Source organism: Ursus maritimus, unplaced genomic scaffold, assembly GCF_017311325.1.
Source record: "Ursus maritimus isolate PB19 unplaced genomic scaffold, ASM1731132v1 scaffold_8, whole genome shotgun sequence".
In the NCBI taxonomy this organism is placed as follows: domain Eukaryota; kingdom Metazoa; phylum Chordata; class Mammalia; order Carnivora; family Ursidae; genus Ursus; species Ursus maritimus.
Window position 1 is genome coordinate 77,112,615 of NW_024426996.1, and position 16,153 is coordinate 77,128,767.

A 16,153-nucleotide genomic window follows, 5' to 3' on the forward strand; every position below is an offset into this window, starting at 1 on the left:
GCTCCGCGCCTGCCCCCTGGAAGCCGCTTCTCTGGGGCCGTGTCCTAGTCCCTTCCGTGTGCCTTCCTTAGCAGAACCAACCCTCGCTCGCTCGCCCGTGGGCATTTAGGCTGAGCGTCCTTTTACAGAATCCACCCAGCATCTGAGGCATCATGAACGTGAACGGGGCTCCCCGTTGCTGGCAGTGGGGCTGCTCCGACTGCAACGGGCATTTCTGTGTCTTTGTAAAAAATATCTTCTTTAGGGTCGTTTTCTATAATTAAATTACTGGGTCAGAAGATCATGAGCTTTTTTAGGGTAATTGCTGCTTATTGCTAGTTACTTTCCAAAGGCATCGACCAACCGACACCACACAGGCAACAGTGGGGGGGGGGCTTCCTTGATTTCATGTCCATGAACTCCCCTCCAGCACTGAGGAAGGTCATTTCTGTATTTCTGATTTCCTTCTTTCTTTCTTTTTCTTTCTTTCTTTCTTTCTTTCTTTCTTTCTTTCTTTCTTTCTTTCTTTCTTTCATTTTACTAATGTGAAAAACAAAATGTGTTCTTAAAAATACACATTCCCTTCATAATTCCTAAAGGGAATGTAAGTACCACTGGCCAGCTGTTTTTTTGTTATTTAAAAAGTAGGTCGTCTAGATGGTAGAAGAAAAATCAAAAAGCACAAACGATATTTGATTTTAAAAAGTAGGTCTCTCTGCTACCTCAGACTGAGACATCTGCCTTAAAGAGATTCTTCTGAGCCCCCAGATATTTTCGGAGCATGAATAACGGTCTCGACATCACAAGAGCTCTGTACAGATGGCTTTCACCCGAATTTTTCTCCTGACCTCAGAGACAGTTCCGTATCGGCACACGTCCCTATTAAAAATGTTTTTAACACCCTTTACACCTCTGTACCGTATCCCCTCCCAGGGGGAATTTATTTATCCAGTTCCCCAGGCACGGACAATTGGATCATTCCCTGCTTTCGCTGAAACCCATACGGAACCACGCTTCTGTGCATCCACACTGGCATGTGTGAGCATTTCTCTAGATGTGGAGTTGGGGCCACAGAGTAAATGGATTTTTAACTTCGATAGATTTGTGCTGCCTCGCCTGCCTCCTGCCGGCTGACCCCACCTATGCCCCCTTAACCACCAGGGTCCCAGTCGCTGCACAGGTGAGAAATAGCATCGTGCTCTGGAGATTCGCCTTTGGTTACTTATAAGAGAGACTGGGTCTGTTTTAAAGGTGTATAAGTTGCTTGTATATTTCTTCTTGCGTAACTGTTTTGCGTACCATTTATTCGTTAGGTTCTCGGTATTTTTCTTACTGGTTTCTAAGGACACTTGTGATGTTAAGGAATTTATCCGTTGTTTGTCCTGAGTATCATCTGGCTGTCTGTCCTCTGCCTTCGGATCTCATATAAGGTAATAATTATTCTTATTTTTATACCATACAGAGGGGGTTTTTTGGTTTAATTTGTAGTCAATGTTCACACAGGCCAATCTACCCCTTTACACTTTCTAAGTTTTGTGTCTAGCTCAGAAAGATCTTCTCCCCTTCAGAACTATCATTTCTAAACACATGCTTTATTCTGATACTTCAGTAACTTTCATTTCAATCTTCAGTCCGTTCTGGGGTAAAAAGCATGGCAGAGGTCTGGCCTTATGGGCCAGCTGTTGGGACCCACTGGCTGATAACCACCTCTGTCTGGCTTATCTGAACTGCCTCCTGCATTGTAAACCCAATTCTCACCTGTGGTTGGGCTGCCGCCTGGCTGTCCCCTCTGTCATACCAACAGCAAACGGCCCCAATGGTTGTCGCTATGCAACCTGTTTTAAGAACTGGGATGAGGGCGCCTGGGTGGCTCAGTCAGCTGAGCACCTGACTCTTGGTTTCGACTGAGGTCATGATCTCAGGGTCATGAGATCGAGCCCCACATTAGGGTCCATGCTCAGTGCGGAGTCTCCTTGAGTTTCTCTCCCTCTCCCTCTCCCCTCCCCCTTCTCTCCCTCTTTCTCAAATAAATAAATAAAATCATAGGGGAAAAATAAAAGAACTGGGATGAGCAGGGTTTGCCCCTTAGCGTTCCAGAAATGTCTGACAATTCTCAAGTTTAGCATCTATGACCTTTGTTTTTTTAGCAAAACAATAATTCCAGAGATTTTTCTGATGGGATTACTTCAAACTTACAGATAAAATTAGCAAGAATTGCTGTGTTCTCTCTACTGAATCGTTTAAGCATCAAAGAACTTGTGTTTATAAAAGTCTTTGGTTTTTATTGCTGTTAGAAACAGGATTTTGATTTCCATTCTATTTTTCAAAGTGCTTTTGAATTACTTCATAAAAAAGCTATCGATTCTATTGATTTGTAATCAGTGGGTTCTGTTATAATTTCTGGTGGATTTGGGGATGCTCGGGGTTCGGGGAAATGACTGGACCCACACATAGTTGCTAACACTGAGCCACACTGTTGGTTTGCTGCAGCCTCCCAGGACCCAGGCGGACGGTCTGCTCTCGGTTGTAACGTTTGCTAATCCAATGCTTCCCGGGTCACCCTGAAGGGACCCGCTGCGTGCTGACTTATGTCCTGCTGAAGCCCAAATGCAGAGCATGAGTGACGCCCAAAGGCAGTGAGGAAGCAAGCCACTTCGCTACCAGTCGAGACCGGCCGCCCTCCCAGCTCACTCGGCCCCGCACGGCCCACTCCTCCTCGTGATGGAAGGACGGGATGTGTGCCATCGTGGCCCTCCTAACAGGGGAGCTCTTGCGAGGCTCAGGCTTACCCCCTACGGATGCCACATTCAATGTCTCGCCACTACACGGGGTTTTAAAAGTTGTTTCATTTCCTAAAGGTAATACGTGAACAACGTAATAATTCAAACAGTACAAAGGACCACAATTAAAACGAACAAAACTGGGGAGCCTGGGTGGCTCAGTTGGTTCAGCGTCTGCCCTCGGCCTCAGGTCATGATCTCAGGGTCCCAGGGTCGGTCGAGTCCCTCATCGGGCTCCCTGCTCAGCAGGGAGTCTGCTTCTCTCTCTGCCTGCCCCTCCCCCCACTCGTGCGCGCTCTCTCTCTCCCAAATAAATTAATAAAATCTTTTAAAGAAAGGAATGAAGTACTAACACACACCACATTGCAGACGAGCCTCAAAACCATGACGCCGAGTGAAAGAAGGCGGACATGAAGGCCACACACTGTGTGATTCGTTTTACATGGTACGTCCAGGATAGGCAAATCCAGAGGGAAAGAAATCAGATCCCTGGCCGACAGGGACTGGGCGAGGGGAGAACGGGGAGTGACTGCTAATGAGTCTGGGGTTTCTCCCTGGGGGGAGGCACAACCTTTGACTATACAAACCACGACAGTGTAACCAGTGTGCGGGCTCACGGGCAGCTCCAGCAGGCAGTGGCGGCGTGGCACTCCCCCTCCCACCTGCCAGACCATCTCGAACGTTCTCCTGATGCGCCACCTTCCTGACACCATGAGGGAACCCGTGACTCTCCTGCATTACCAGACCCCACTCTGCACACACGCATCACTGCGTTCACAGTGATTCAAGTGGGGTTGTGTGCCTGCAAGGTGGTAAGCATGGAGAACGGGGTACACCTTTCTCCAAGGAGGCAACCTCGGACTCGTTTCCTCCTGATCCCGTCCCCAGGGATGGGGGGTGAGGGAAGCCAGTGTGTCACTAGGGAGCACTGGCTGTCATAAGCATGACTGCCGGCTGGCGAGCTGGACAAGACTTCTGCGGCCCCAGGCCGTGTCTCCTGTGGCCAAGCAGGGACCTGGGGGCCAAGCTCATGAGCAGCTACAAATGGTTCTTGTCACTTTTTTATGAGACTTCCTTGTGCCTGGGGTCCTGTCCTCATGCACGTGGCCTCGCCTCCCCCAGCAGGTAGCCCCCGGGAAGCTGGGAAGCTGTGCCCGTGTGACAGTGAGGATCCCATCACAGGGCAAGGCGGTGTGCACACACTGCCTCCTCTAACGCACTTAGTGGGCCGGGGTCCAGGATGTGGCCTCCTGTGTCTCGTGAGTGTGGACATTAATCTGGACCCAAGATCACTGCTGGCCTTGCAGAGGGGACTTGAAGCAAGCAGTGAGGGAGGGGAAGGTGTCTTATGTCTCTCTGTGTCCTAGGTTTGCTGGCGGTGTGAAGAAATCAAGGGCACATAGAATACAAAGCGCAGAAATAACCCACAGCCAGAGACTCGGGGCCTGGAGCTCGGGAGAGCGTGCACCCCTGCGGCGTGCTCCAACACAGCGGGCTCTGGGCCCACCCTGTTTCTTGCGTAGTGTCACTGCTAAGTGACCCCAACGTGAAGCAGGTTTCTGAGATAAGAGATCAAACCCATTCTAGCTGGATAGCTAGATTGGAGAAAGAATCTTGGACCTAATACTTCTCCGAGCCTGAGAATGCATCTAGGGCAGAGGCCACCGAGAGAGGGAGAGAGAGAGAGGGAGACAGAGAACGCATCCAGCAGCACATGGGCAGCTTAGCTGAGCCTGCCCAAAGCCAGTCTCTCCAACTGGCAGAGAAATGTGAAGGACTGAGTCATGCCAGACACCAGATCACATCCTGGTTGGAAACTTCATAAATCACTTTCAATCAGAGGCTTCTAAAGTGGTTGCCATGCAAGAATTGCTTCCCCAAATCAGGAGCATCTCGGATAAGCCCGGACTTACCGACTTGTGACTCTTGGCTGTTATGGTCTTCACCTTGTCGGGGTCCCAGATGACCACATCTGCATCCGAGCCCACGGCAATCCGCCCTTTCCTGGGGTACAGGTTAAAGATCTTGGCTGCGTTGGTGCTGGTGATAGCAACAAACTGGTTCTCATCCATTTTGCCAGTAGCCTAAAGGCAAGATCCGCTGATGAGAAGAGCGCCCCATAACAGGGCCGGGCGAAGGGCAGACAGGCACAAATCTAGACCTGCTGACAGGAGTCCTTGAGAGGAGTCTGGAATTTCCTCCTTCCCCACTGAAAACAGGCCATCCTGAAAGGGCACAAGGGCCTGGCCCCATCGGAGTGGAAATGTAATTGACCACTCAGAGGTATGTTGACATTTGCTCGACAGCCACTGTGCCATCTTGTCAGTCCCACTGGGCCCAAGTTTAATAGCAAATTAAAAATCTTTGGTTCAAGTCAGTGTGACCTGGATCAGTGTGCCCTGGGGCGTCCTAATGCAACAAGCACCCTCTGTACCCACTGTCAACCCCAGACACACACACGGTTTACAAAGTCATCTTTACAGGAACTGAGATGCGGTCCAAACAAAACTAAAGAAAACATTTTGTGTCCTTAAAGAATACAGGGCAGCTGTCAGCTCTGCGACGGCAGAGGACCCCACAGGACCTGTGCTGGTCTGTTAAGAATCACACCTTTCTCTCGTGTGCCCTCCTGGTGCTTCTGCTCCTGCCTCAAAGCAAGGAAGGGAGGAGCTTTAAGAATCAGCAGGGCGGGGCGCCTGGGTGGCTCAGCTGGTTGAGTGTCCGACTCTTGGTTTCAGCTCAGGTCCTGATCTCATGGGTCATGAGATCAAGCCCTGCATTGGGCTCCATGCTCAGAGGGCAGTCTGCATGAAGATTCTCTCCCTCTGCCCCTCCCCCCATCACTCTGGCACTCTCTCTCTCAAACAAATAAATCTTAAAAAAAAAAAAAAAAAAAAAAGAACCAGCAGAGCACTATGTGCTAGCTTTTGATGGGCCAGGTAGGGTGTTTCTAGAATGTTCCTGGGGATAGACAAACAGGGAGCGCCTTACCACTGCCTTGTCCCAGACAACGGTCATCCGTTCCTCTATCCCGTTGACGCCCTCAGGGATCAGAGTGAAGTTGTCCTTGCCCACCGCCTTCTGGGCTGTGCTGTAGGGACAGTGGCCGCTGCCTGTGACCTGCAGGTCTCCGCTGCAAGGACAAAAAAAAGTGGGGATCAGCCCTGAGCTCAGGCTGAACTTCAGGCACCCAGTGAAGGCTGTGAAATGAAAACCCTGGAGATTCTGGGGGAGGGGATTTGGGGCACACCATGGGCATTGGTGAGTGGCATCGGAAGGCCCTTGCTGGGAAAAGGCTAGGTCAGTGTGGGCTCCAGGCTCTCTGGGTAAGGCTCCCCAGGTGGGCCTCCTCTTCCTCTCCTAGAAGAGCGGGCATCCGCCCGAAAGAGGTGTCAGGCGAGGTTCATTGTGGGGGTGAGGCCAGATCAGGCTTGGCCTTGGGGCACGTTGTGGGGACTTGTGTTCCATATTGAGAGAAGAGGATCCTGGGGGTCTCCAGGCAGAGGAGTGGCTTGGTCTGACTTGGTCTGACTTTAAAATCTGGGTGCTGGTTGGGAATAGACTGTGTCGTGGTAGGGGCATGGAAGGGACGACACAGAAGCAGATAGGCCTATCAGAGGTGAGCCAGGATGGCTGCAGCCAAGGGGGCGAGAAGTGGTCAATCCGGGGGGCCTTTGGCCTATGTCCTGCCATCTTCAGAGATGGGCAAGACTGTGGGAGCAGCAGCTCTGTGGGGGAGATGGGCAGTCTGTCTGGACTTAGAGCTGCCCCCAGACATTGGGCTGCTGCTGCTGAGCCAGCCGTGCATGTGCAAGTCAAGGGTTTCTGCAGCATTTGGGAGAAAGAGATTTCCACGGTAGGTACACGCCCTCACCCCCTTGGGGCTCCTCCTGACCGGAAGCCCAGACTTCTCCTTTACCCAGCAAGCTCCTACTCATCCTCTAGCTCCTGGCCCGATGTTGCCTCCCCCATGAAGCCTCCTGCTTCTAGAGCAGCCTGTAGCACCTCACCACTTATCCTTCTCTTACGGCCTAAGTGTTCCTCCCACACGCTGGCCACCAGCAGGGCAGGGACCACCGTGGCTGTGCTCCTACTGTGTGCACATACCCAGAGCGTGCTTTGCAAGTAACAGTAGCCACGTACTGAACCCTAAATTCTAGGCCATATTCCTACACTGTCTCAGAACCAGCTCTGCACTAGATACTACGTCCCCCCCCCCCCTTTGCTGATAAGTAAACCAAAGCAGAAAGCCATTGCAGGTTATGTGACAAGCCCAGGGTGAAGCCTGGACTCTTCACTCCTAATCCTGGGTGCTTCCCAATATACCACAGTGCACCCAGTATCCTCAGCCACCCCCTCGGCTCTCACCAGGCCAGCAGGGAGGTCAAGTAGTCAGGCGTGGTGGGATCTGGGCTCAGGGGAGGGGAGGTCACGAATGCCGCTGCCTTGGCCCAGTTCTTACTCCAGTAGTGGGTGCCATCGGTCCCCAGGCTGGCAGCGATGGGCTCGCCGAACACCAGGGGGCCTGCGGGGGCAAACACAACACACGGTCAAGGGCGGAGGGTCTCTCGAGGGAGGGTGTGATGGCACAGACGTGGAGGACCAGAGACGGGAGAACAATGCTCCGAGGGGCAAGATGTTGTCTGTCCTTCTTCCCTGCGTCACCACACAGCCCGGCGACCCCCAGGCCACCAGGCAGTCATCTCCGGCTGACCCACAGAGCAACCTCCCGGTCGGGTAATACTTTTAGTCATTATGCCCTTTGGGCATATTTGTCATTCCAGGCCCAGGGACGGGATTTGCTGTCTCAGTGTGGATTCTGCCAGAAGCAGATCTTCGAATTAAGCAGTCGAGTTCAAGTGTTTTACCTGGGAGGTGATTCTAGGCAGCACTGGCTGGGGATTGTGGAGGTGACACAAGACAGAGAAAGACGCCAAGAACAGGGAAGTAATCACCGAGTCACGGCCATGAGCACCTGCAGCTCAGGGCCACTGGGGCCTCTGGGACACTGCTGACCGCACCTCGGGGCCGTCCCACCCCCAGGGCGAGGGAGCTGGGCTGGGCATCCACCAACCCACCATAGGACGGCTGCTTCCAGAACACTCGCTTTCCAGGAATTCCCGCCGGACTTCCAGGGAGCAGGCCCGATGTGCTTCCGCCAGAACAAAGCCCGCAGGCAAAGCCTCAGATCTGCTCGCAGAGGCAGATGCTGCCCGGATCCAGGCATTGGCTCAAGGCCACCGTGCTGGCCCGGTGGGGAGACAGGCTCTGAGCTCCAGAGATCAGGCTGTCTGAGAGCAGGTCCCGCAGCGATGGGAACATTCTCTGTCTGTGCCGCCCAAGACGGCAGCCACTAGCCTCACGTGGCTCTTGAGCACGTGAAATGTGGCTAGCAAAGCCAAGGAAGGCATTTAAAATTGTATTTAATTTTATCTAATTTAAAGGGAAACAGCCACACGTGACCAGGGGCCACCATATCCCTCCATGTGGCCAGGAGCTGCATGCTTACCCCCCTGCGTGCTTACTACTGTTCTCAGATTCCGTCACCTCTCTGCCTCAGTTTACTTATCCTTAAAATGGGACCAGTTCTAAGCAAGCTGCATTCTACTAGGGCACTCTCTTTTCATGCCTGTTTGTCAGCTTTCCCTAAAACAAGGTATTGCTCTGGTCCCACACGGTAACCACCAGCCACACGTGGCTGTCAGGCACCTGACCTTGGGGTTGGTCTGAATTGGGATGCGCTGGAATGTGGCAGACACACTGAATTTCAAAGACAGCACACACAACAATAACATAAAATATCTCTAATATCTTTTATGCAATTATATGTTGAATTAAGAGTTTGGATGCATTAGGTTAAAAATATATTATTGAAGAAAATATAGTTAGTAATGCTTCCCATTTAGGGCCTGTGAGAGATGAGGAGCATCGTGTATACAGTGGATGCTCAATGATGGCTGCTGGGTTATTGCTGATTTCCCCCCGGCCTTCCCCCCACAACTCCCCGGTCAGCCTCACATGACGCAGAGAGGGACTGGGCAGAACGGTGAATGCCCTTGGCGAACATCCACCAGCCATGGTCTTCGTATAATATGCGCTACCCCTCCTTTGTCTGTCATTGTCTCTCTCTCCCTGAGTTTGGGAAGCAAGCTGCTCTGGGGACCCTTCTTCATTCTTAGTCTGGTGACTGGTGGGGGACTGTGGACCTCACTGTCAAGAAGGCCAGGGGCCTGCACTCGGGCTCCTGCTCTGAGTCTCCTGCAGTCAGAACGTACCCACCGAGGCCTCCACCCATGGTCCTCAGCACAGCAGACAGCCTGGGACTGGGGCCACTTGGGAGGTGAGGGTACCAAGGCAGGAAGTAAATGGCCAATGTGGAACTGAGAACGGCATCAACCAACACCCACAAAGCCCTGGGGTCCCACCAAGGACTTCACGTCCATGAGCCCGTGGGCCGATTTAGAGACAAGGCCGCAGACACTCAACGCGGTTAAGTAGTGCATCACCTTGGAGCCAGGTGGCTGGCTTCCTGGACCACACTCACCCGATGTCCCGCACGGGGCTGCGCCCAGACCCCCGGCTCTGGAAAACCACCTTCTTCCTTCCCAACCCACAGCCAAGACTCTGTGCGGGCCCCACACCTGACCCTAGATGCAGGCACCAACCAACAGGCCCTAGGCAGGGGCCCAGGATGACATGGCCAGAGGGGACCAGGTGGGCAGGATCCCAGAGCTGCTGCAGCCCGGCCCCAGCACTGACGCGATGTGACCCCCCCAGAACAGAACTGGAGCCACACAGAGCTCCTTAACATACATGGTCTCGGGGCGCCTGGGGGGCTCAGTCCATTGGGCAGCCGACTCTTGATTTCAGCTCAGGTCATGATCTCAGGGTTATGAGATCGAGCCCTGTGATTCTCTCTCTCTCAATAAATAAATTAACTAAAATAAAATACAATACATAGTCTTGTCTGATCCTATGAAGTGGGATAATTTACCTACATGGGGCTCAGGCTGCTGGCAACTGTCAGGGTGTCTCTGCCCTGGGCAGTGGCCCGGTCAGCGAACTTGACCCTGCTGGACAACCCCCTTCCTACGGCCCAGCTGCCCCGCAGGAGGCCCGGGCGCTGGACGGCGTACCTTTCTTCCTGGCCAGGGTGATGATGTCCGCCGCGCTCTTACTCATCACCTTGGTGATGTACACGGGGCAGTTGATGCGGCCGGCGATGGTGATGGCCCGAAACACGGCCTCAGCCTCTAGCTGGGGACACGGCAATACACGGGTCACGGGAGGGAGGGGCAGAGGCGGCACCACCCCTCAAGCCCCCAGGGCTCCCCAGAATCAAAGCCCTTTCGTTTTCCTTAATTAGTGTGGCCAGAGGCAAATCTACTGCATCAAAGGAGAAAAATGATAGATTTCTAAAAAGAAAGGAAAAAATCAGTCAAAATGCATTTGGTGAAAGGGCTGGAAGGCAGAATTTGTGACTGAGCTTGCTTGGAAGCATGATGCGTGTTCTGTTAGAAAGGGACAGACCAGGCACAATAAAGCAGCAAAAGGCCCATAAAATGGTCCGTTACTTATAAAACGCCTGACGTAAGTGAACGCATGTGTCTGACATACGTCCCTCCATGCATTCAACAACACGGGAAACTGCCTGCTGTCTGGCTTGGTCTCTGCCCCCTCCAGACCAGCGCTGCTCGAACCACAGGACCAGATAGGTTTTGTATTGCTTTGTTTTCAATTTCCAGTCTGCTGATGTCCCAGACGTGGTCCTGCCGCTTGTGACGGCCCTGAGTCTGAGTGCCCCCAAGAGGGTCCCCACCCCGCTCTCCCGGGTGAATATACTGGTCACATGCCTGGATGCGGGGCAGTGTCCATGTGCTATACGGGTTTGTAAACACTGTCTCCAGGTGTGTCCTGATCTCACCGGGGACCAGGAACAGCGCTCGTGGCCGCGGAGCTCGCGTGCAGAGCACTGTGTTAGATCAAGGTAAAGAGTCTCTCTACTCATGTGCCCCAGTGTCCAGCACAAGGCCAGGCCCACAGCAGACACACACACACACACACTGCCTGCCCCTCGCAGGGAGATCCATCCATGCTCAAGCCTTAGAACACAGTGGGCAACGTGCAGGGGAAGCTGTTTCGTTGGTTCTAGGTCTCAAACATGCAGCTCCATTCCCCTATCACCAAATACACAGGGTCCTCAGTGAGGCTCCTTCTATCTAGTTATGACACCGAACTGTTCATGAGGCCTAGGTGTGGAGCTCCTGGGCCCGGGGACAAGCAGGGCCTTTCCCTGGCTCCCCTGATTGACCCCCGGGCCCCAGAGCTCCCAAGTCAGAGGGCAGGCCCTAGGGAAGGCCACCTGTCTGGGATGCTCCTGTTGGGGGAATGGGGATGGAGACGGGGGCTCTGGCTGGGCTGTTCCAGCTGGAACAGCATCAGGGTGGGCCCTCAGTGATGTCAGATTCACACCCCAGGGGAGGCTCCGTTACCTCCTCAGGTCTGCTCAGAGCATGGCCCTCGGGACCTGTGATGCCCATCTCCAAGATCCGCTTCTGTTCCTGCAAGACAAGAGCACTGAGTCAGCGACTGCAGAATGTCAGCCGGGAGAGGCCGGTCCTCCAGCGCCCGTGAGGCAGAAGGGAGGCTGAGTCCCCAGAGAGTGAGTGGTCTGCGGGGTGACCCAGCGCTCCTTTGCTCCCTCCATTCCACCTGCCCCGTTCCGCCTTCGCAACCCCGGACACCTACATCCGCACCCGCTCTCCCTTCACCAGTGAGAGGAGGGGGCGGTAAGAAATGAGCTCTAAAGACCACCCACCACCTTTCCAGTCTCTGCGTCTCTGCTGCAGGGCTCTCCTCAAGGAAGAAAGGTGGTGTCTGGGTCGTGCATGAATGTGGGAATCGAAGAGTCCCAAACTGGGAGTCCAGCCGCAGAACTGGCCATCTCCGGGACTTTGGGCGAGTTGGTCAGGCTCTCTGGCCTCAGCCTTCTCTTCCTCACACTGGGGATGAGAGCGCCTGCGTCTTAGAGCTTCTGCTCAGAGTCAGCAAGGGAGCCGGTGAGATGCCCGCACGGGACCAGGTGTGCCGCAGAGCTCCCTAGCTGGCAGCGGGCTCTCACTGTTCCTCTTCCTGGTGCCCGTCATTCTAGCAGGAAGCCTCCACCTCGAGCTTGCTGTAGAGCCTAGAAATGGTTCCCTGTGCTAATGCCCCAGATTCAAACCCACTTGCTTCAAGCTTTCCTTGCCAAAGGAATACTATAATTTCTCAAAAAAAAAAAAAGGTTTTTATATTGCCCAGATGTCAGCTGTGCTAATTGTCATTTGTGCGGTTTTCACAGCATTCTTGGGCACATCCCTACCACGGGCTCCCCTCCCTATCAGCCATGAAAAGAAAAACATAATTTCAATCGCATTTCTGGTTATTAAGCTTGAGCTTATTGTAAGAAAGTAAACTGGAGACGGCAAGATGCAAGAGCTGGGGTGGATTTAAGTAAACAATGGAATGATTTGAGCTGTTGAAGACGGTGCTTACAGAGTGTTTCTGTACACTGTTTTTACACAATGACTTCTGCTATGGAGAGATCCCTGTGCGAGACTGTTTAACTGCCCCTTACTCTTTCTGTTGGAAAGAAGGCAGGCAGCGAAGAAGGGAGGATGGAGGAAGGACACGAGGTACTATCACGGAGGAAAGCACGGATTACAGAAAGACTGGAACAGGGTTTCCTGCGAGAGATGGCAGGCTGAGCCCACGAGTTCTTTTCGCTCCCCTCTGAAACCCCACAAAAGTGACAGGAAAGGTTCTCAAAAGCTACGGGAATGCAGAGCAGACAATAAAAACAAAATTTTGGAACATGGAAAGCAGATGAGCAAACGGTAACAGATTTATTGGAGCTGAGAAAGCTAAATGCTACATGGGCAGTACGGAAAGCTAAGCCCCCCCCTGACATCGAGCCCAGGAGCTGGGGGTTCCCGGCTGCACATCTCACACGCTGCTCGTGGGCGTGTAGGGTTTGTTCGCTCCAGAAAACAGTGACCAGTTACGACCACAGCTGAATATACGTGTCCCCGCGAGGCAGCCATTCCACCCCTGGGTAGATACTAACAGAAACGCGAACCCAGGTTTAACAAAAGACTGAACAAGAACATTCACAGAAGCTTTGTACACAATCGTCCCAAATTCAAACTATCCCAATATCCATCGACGAGAGCATACATTATGACCTATTCCTGCACTGGAATTCTAGAGTGATGAAACAAGAAAAAATTGTTGTTTCGTGGACAGCAGGGAGGAATCTCACAGACCCTGTTTTGAGCAAGAGAAGCCAGACGTTAAAGAACACGTACCATATTGTTGCATTTTTATCAAGTGCAAAACTAGGCCAAACAGGTGTGTGTGGTGGGTGATTCCTGAGAGGCCCCCGGCGGGCCTGCCCCCTGGCTCCCATGCCCCGTGTAACCCCCTCTTTGCAGCTGGGCTGGACTAGCACCTTGCTTTTAATGAACAGAACATGGACAAGAGAGGTGTCCACGTCTGGCCGTCACTGCCGAGATGACGTCACAAAGGACTGTGGCCTCCACCCTGCTCACCACCCTTGCTCTTCCACTGGCTCACTCGGGAGGCAGCCAGTGGTCCCGCTGCGGCTGCCCGCAGGGCAAGGAACCAAGCGGGCCTTTGGGGAATAGCCAGCCAAGAACAGAGGCCATGAGGCTGAGAGCTTGTGAAGAACTGAATCCTGAGAGCCAGCCCTGGAGTGCGGCTGGAAGTCCTGCCCCAGACTGGCCTCGAGGACGGCGACAGCCCTGCCTGACACCTTCACTGCAGCCTGTGACGGACCCCACTAAGCCACACCTGGACTCTGGGCCCAGAGGGCCGTGAGATAATAAATGGTTATTGCTTTCAGCTGCTAAGTATGGGGTACTTGGGGATGCAGCCACAGAGAAGGAATGTGGATGGTGGTGCCCACAAGTAGGGTGTTACTGTAACAACCGCCTGGTGCTGTGGGAGAGGCTCTGGGGCCAGGCCACGCACAGGCGCTGGAAGAATTTCAGGGCGTGAGCTGGAGAAAGCCCAGAGTGGCCTGGAACGGACTGTCAGTAGAAAGACGGACCTTGAGCAGCTTGGCCGTGAGCACTCAGAGGGGAATGAGGACGTTACTGGAAGCTGGGGCTTTCTGTGTGGTAGTGGAAGGCCCTCCACAGCGATGGGGGGGGCGGCCGAGATGGGTCTAATGAGCTGGGGACCCGCTCAGGACACTGTCCAGTGAGCTATTGCAGGTTCTGGCTGGTTCCTCGCTGATGCTTGGAGGAAAATGTGAGAGGTGAGTAAGAGAAGCAAGGGGTGTTAAAAAGGATCCAGGACAGGGGCGCCTAGAGGCTCAGTCAGTCAAGCGTCCGACTCCTGATCTCACTCAGGTCTTGATCTCAGGGTCATGAGTTCAAGCCCCGCATCGGGCTCCATGCTGGGCATGGAGGCACCTTTGGAAAAAAAAAAAAAAAAGGAACCAGGACATAATGGTCTTGAAAATTCCCCGCTTTTCCAAAGAGCAAAAGATAATGCAATTAAGAAATGTCTTCTGGGGGCGCCTGGGTGGCTCAGTCGTTAAGCGTCTGCCTTCGGCTCAGGGCGTGATCCCGGTGTTCTGGGATCGAGCCCCGCATCGGGCTCCTCCACTGGGAGCCTGCTTCTCCCTCTCCCACTCCCCCTGCTTGTGTTCCTTCTCTTACTGGCTGTCTCTCTCTCTGTCAAATAAATAAATAAAATCTTTAAAAAAAAAAAAAAAAGAAAGAAATGTCTTCTGGGGGCTCCTGGGTGGCTCAGTCGGTTGAGTGTCCGACTCTTGACCAGCTCAGGTCATAATCTCAGGGTCCTTGGATCTAGTCCCATGTCGGGCTTGGCGCTCAGCATGGAGTTTGCTTGAGATTCTCTCTCGCCCTCTGCCCCTCCTTTCCACCGCTCATGCTCTCTCTCTCTCTCAAATAAATAAATCTTAAAAAAAAATCTAAAAGAAATGTCTTCTGAGCAAATATCAAATCCAGGACATAAGCAGCAGACAGCAGTCCCGAGACAAAACTGGAGTGCGGCCCCACAACATTGGGCCAGAACTGGAAAGACAGGGGCCGGTGCCTACAGGATGAATCGTCACAAAAAAGCCCTTTGAAGAGCCTGACGGTGCAGCCCCAGAGCCCCTCCAACAAAAGGGCCTCTAGGGAGCTCAGGGTGGGAGCAGAGTAGGAGTAGACTCATCTGGAAGAAATCTGTGGGTGTCTTTTGTCTGATGGAGTGAACCACAGAGGGATTAGCAAGAAGCCAACAAAGGCTGGGAGAACCACATTAGCAGAACACTGGCAGCCTGGGCTGAATGGTATGAAAGGAAGCAGCTGGACCTCCAAACTCTGCTGGGCAGGGAGCAGGCTCAGTGGCAAGCACGTGCTACGTTTCACGGACGGGATGGATGGCGGGACGTGGGGGGATAGAACCAAGAGCCCAGAAGGTGCGGCCAAGAGCCATGTAGACCTATCCTCGGGCTCCAAGACCCAATCAAGGAATTGCCAACATGGGCCCAACTTCATGGGGCCAATCATGAAGCCTTCCTTTTTCCCTCTTGAAAAGGACTGTCCACCCACTGGTGTATGCCGTATGTGGCGTGTATGTTGGGGGGAGGCAGATAACTTGCCTCTTTGGCTCCAGAGACCTGAAGATGGTAGGAACTACCCCCAAGGAGCCTCTCCTAGAGACTGACTTAGACTCTTCCAGACTTTGATGCTGTGATGGGCGTCTGGAGGACCCTGCAAGGGGGTGATGTGCTCTGCATGTGAGTGGGACACCAATCACTGGGGGGTCAGAGGCCAGACTGGAAGACAGCCTCTGAGAGGGCCCCCAGTGATCCTCACTTCCTGGCACTCACACGCTTCTACAGTCCCAACCAGGAAGTAAAGCCAGCAGCTGACGTTCCCAGCGAGCATCAGAGCCCGTGCACGTAGCCTTCATGGAGCAGCCCCGCTGTGCTCACGTAACAGGAGCAAGCTATTCGTATCTGAACCCTGGTTTCTCTAGCTGTAGAGTGGGGATATCTGGGTCATGAAATAGTTGTGAACATCACGATATAAAGTCCCTAGCACCTTGCCTCATATTAACGACTTTCATTAGATGCATGCACATGTTCTCTTGTACGCCTGAGCTTGCTTTGTGACGTCAGGACCAACCCACGGCCCTGCACCAGCGGTCACATGGCCGTCCCTGACCTCTTCCTCCTCTTCTCCATCCGGTCAGCCAATGAGACCTGTGGGCTGTGCTCCTTCCCTCCCCTCTATCTCCCGTCTTCATTTCTTCTGAGAATTGCAGGAGGAGAACCTAGCTGGTCACCCTGAGTCTAGCCTCTTGTGTGTCAGATG

The 16,153-nt window shown here is 53.3% G+C and overlaps 1 protein-coding gene and 1 long non-coding RNA gene across 2 annotated transcripts in view; one reads left to right on the forward strand and one right to left on the reverse strand.

Moving 5' to 3' along the window:
- Nucleotides 1-16,153, reverse strand: part of CRMP1 (collapsin response mediator protein 1) — a 70,064-nt gene that overhangs the window by 5,151 nt on the left and 48,760 nt on the right. Inside the window, exons 7-11 of the mRNA XM_040625448.1 lie at nucleotides 11,252-11,320; nucleotides 9,896-10,016; nucleotides 7,128-7,284; nucleotides 5,751-5,892; nucleotides 4,673-4,843 (exon numbers count right to left, since the gene is read on the reverse strand). Of these exons, the coding sequence (XP_040481382.1) occupies nucleotides 4,673-4,843; nucleotides 5,751-5,892; nucleotides 7,128-7,284; nucleotides 9,896-10,016; nucleotides 11,252-11,320 (660 nt within the window). The remainder of the gene's footprint in view (nucleotides 1-4,672; nucleotides 4,844-5,750; nucleotides 5,893-7,127; nucleotides 7,285-9,895; nucleotides 10,017-11,251; nucleotides 11,321-16,153) is intronic.
- Nucleotides 867-2,647, forward strand: LOC103658296. Its single transcript, XR_567112.2, has 3 exons — nucleotides 867-1,159; nucleotides 1,293-1,409; nucleotides 2,470-2,647. It is a non-coding gene; the product is annotated as an uncharacterized LOC103658296 (long non-coding RNA).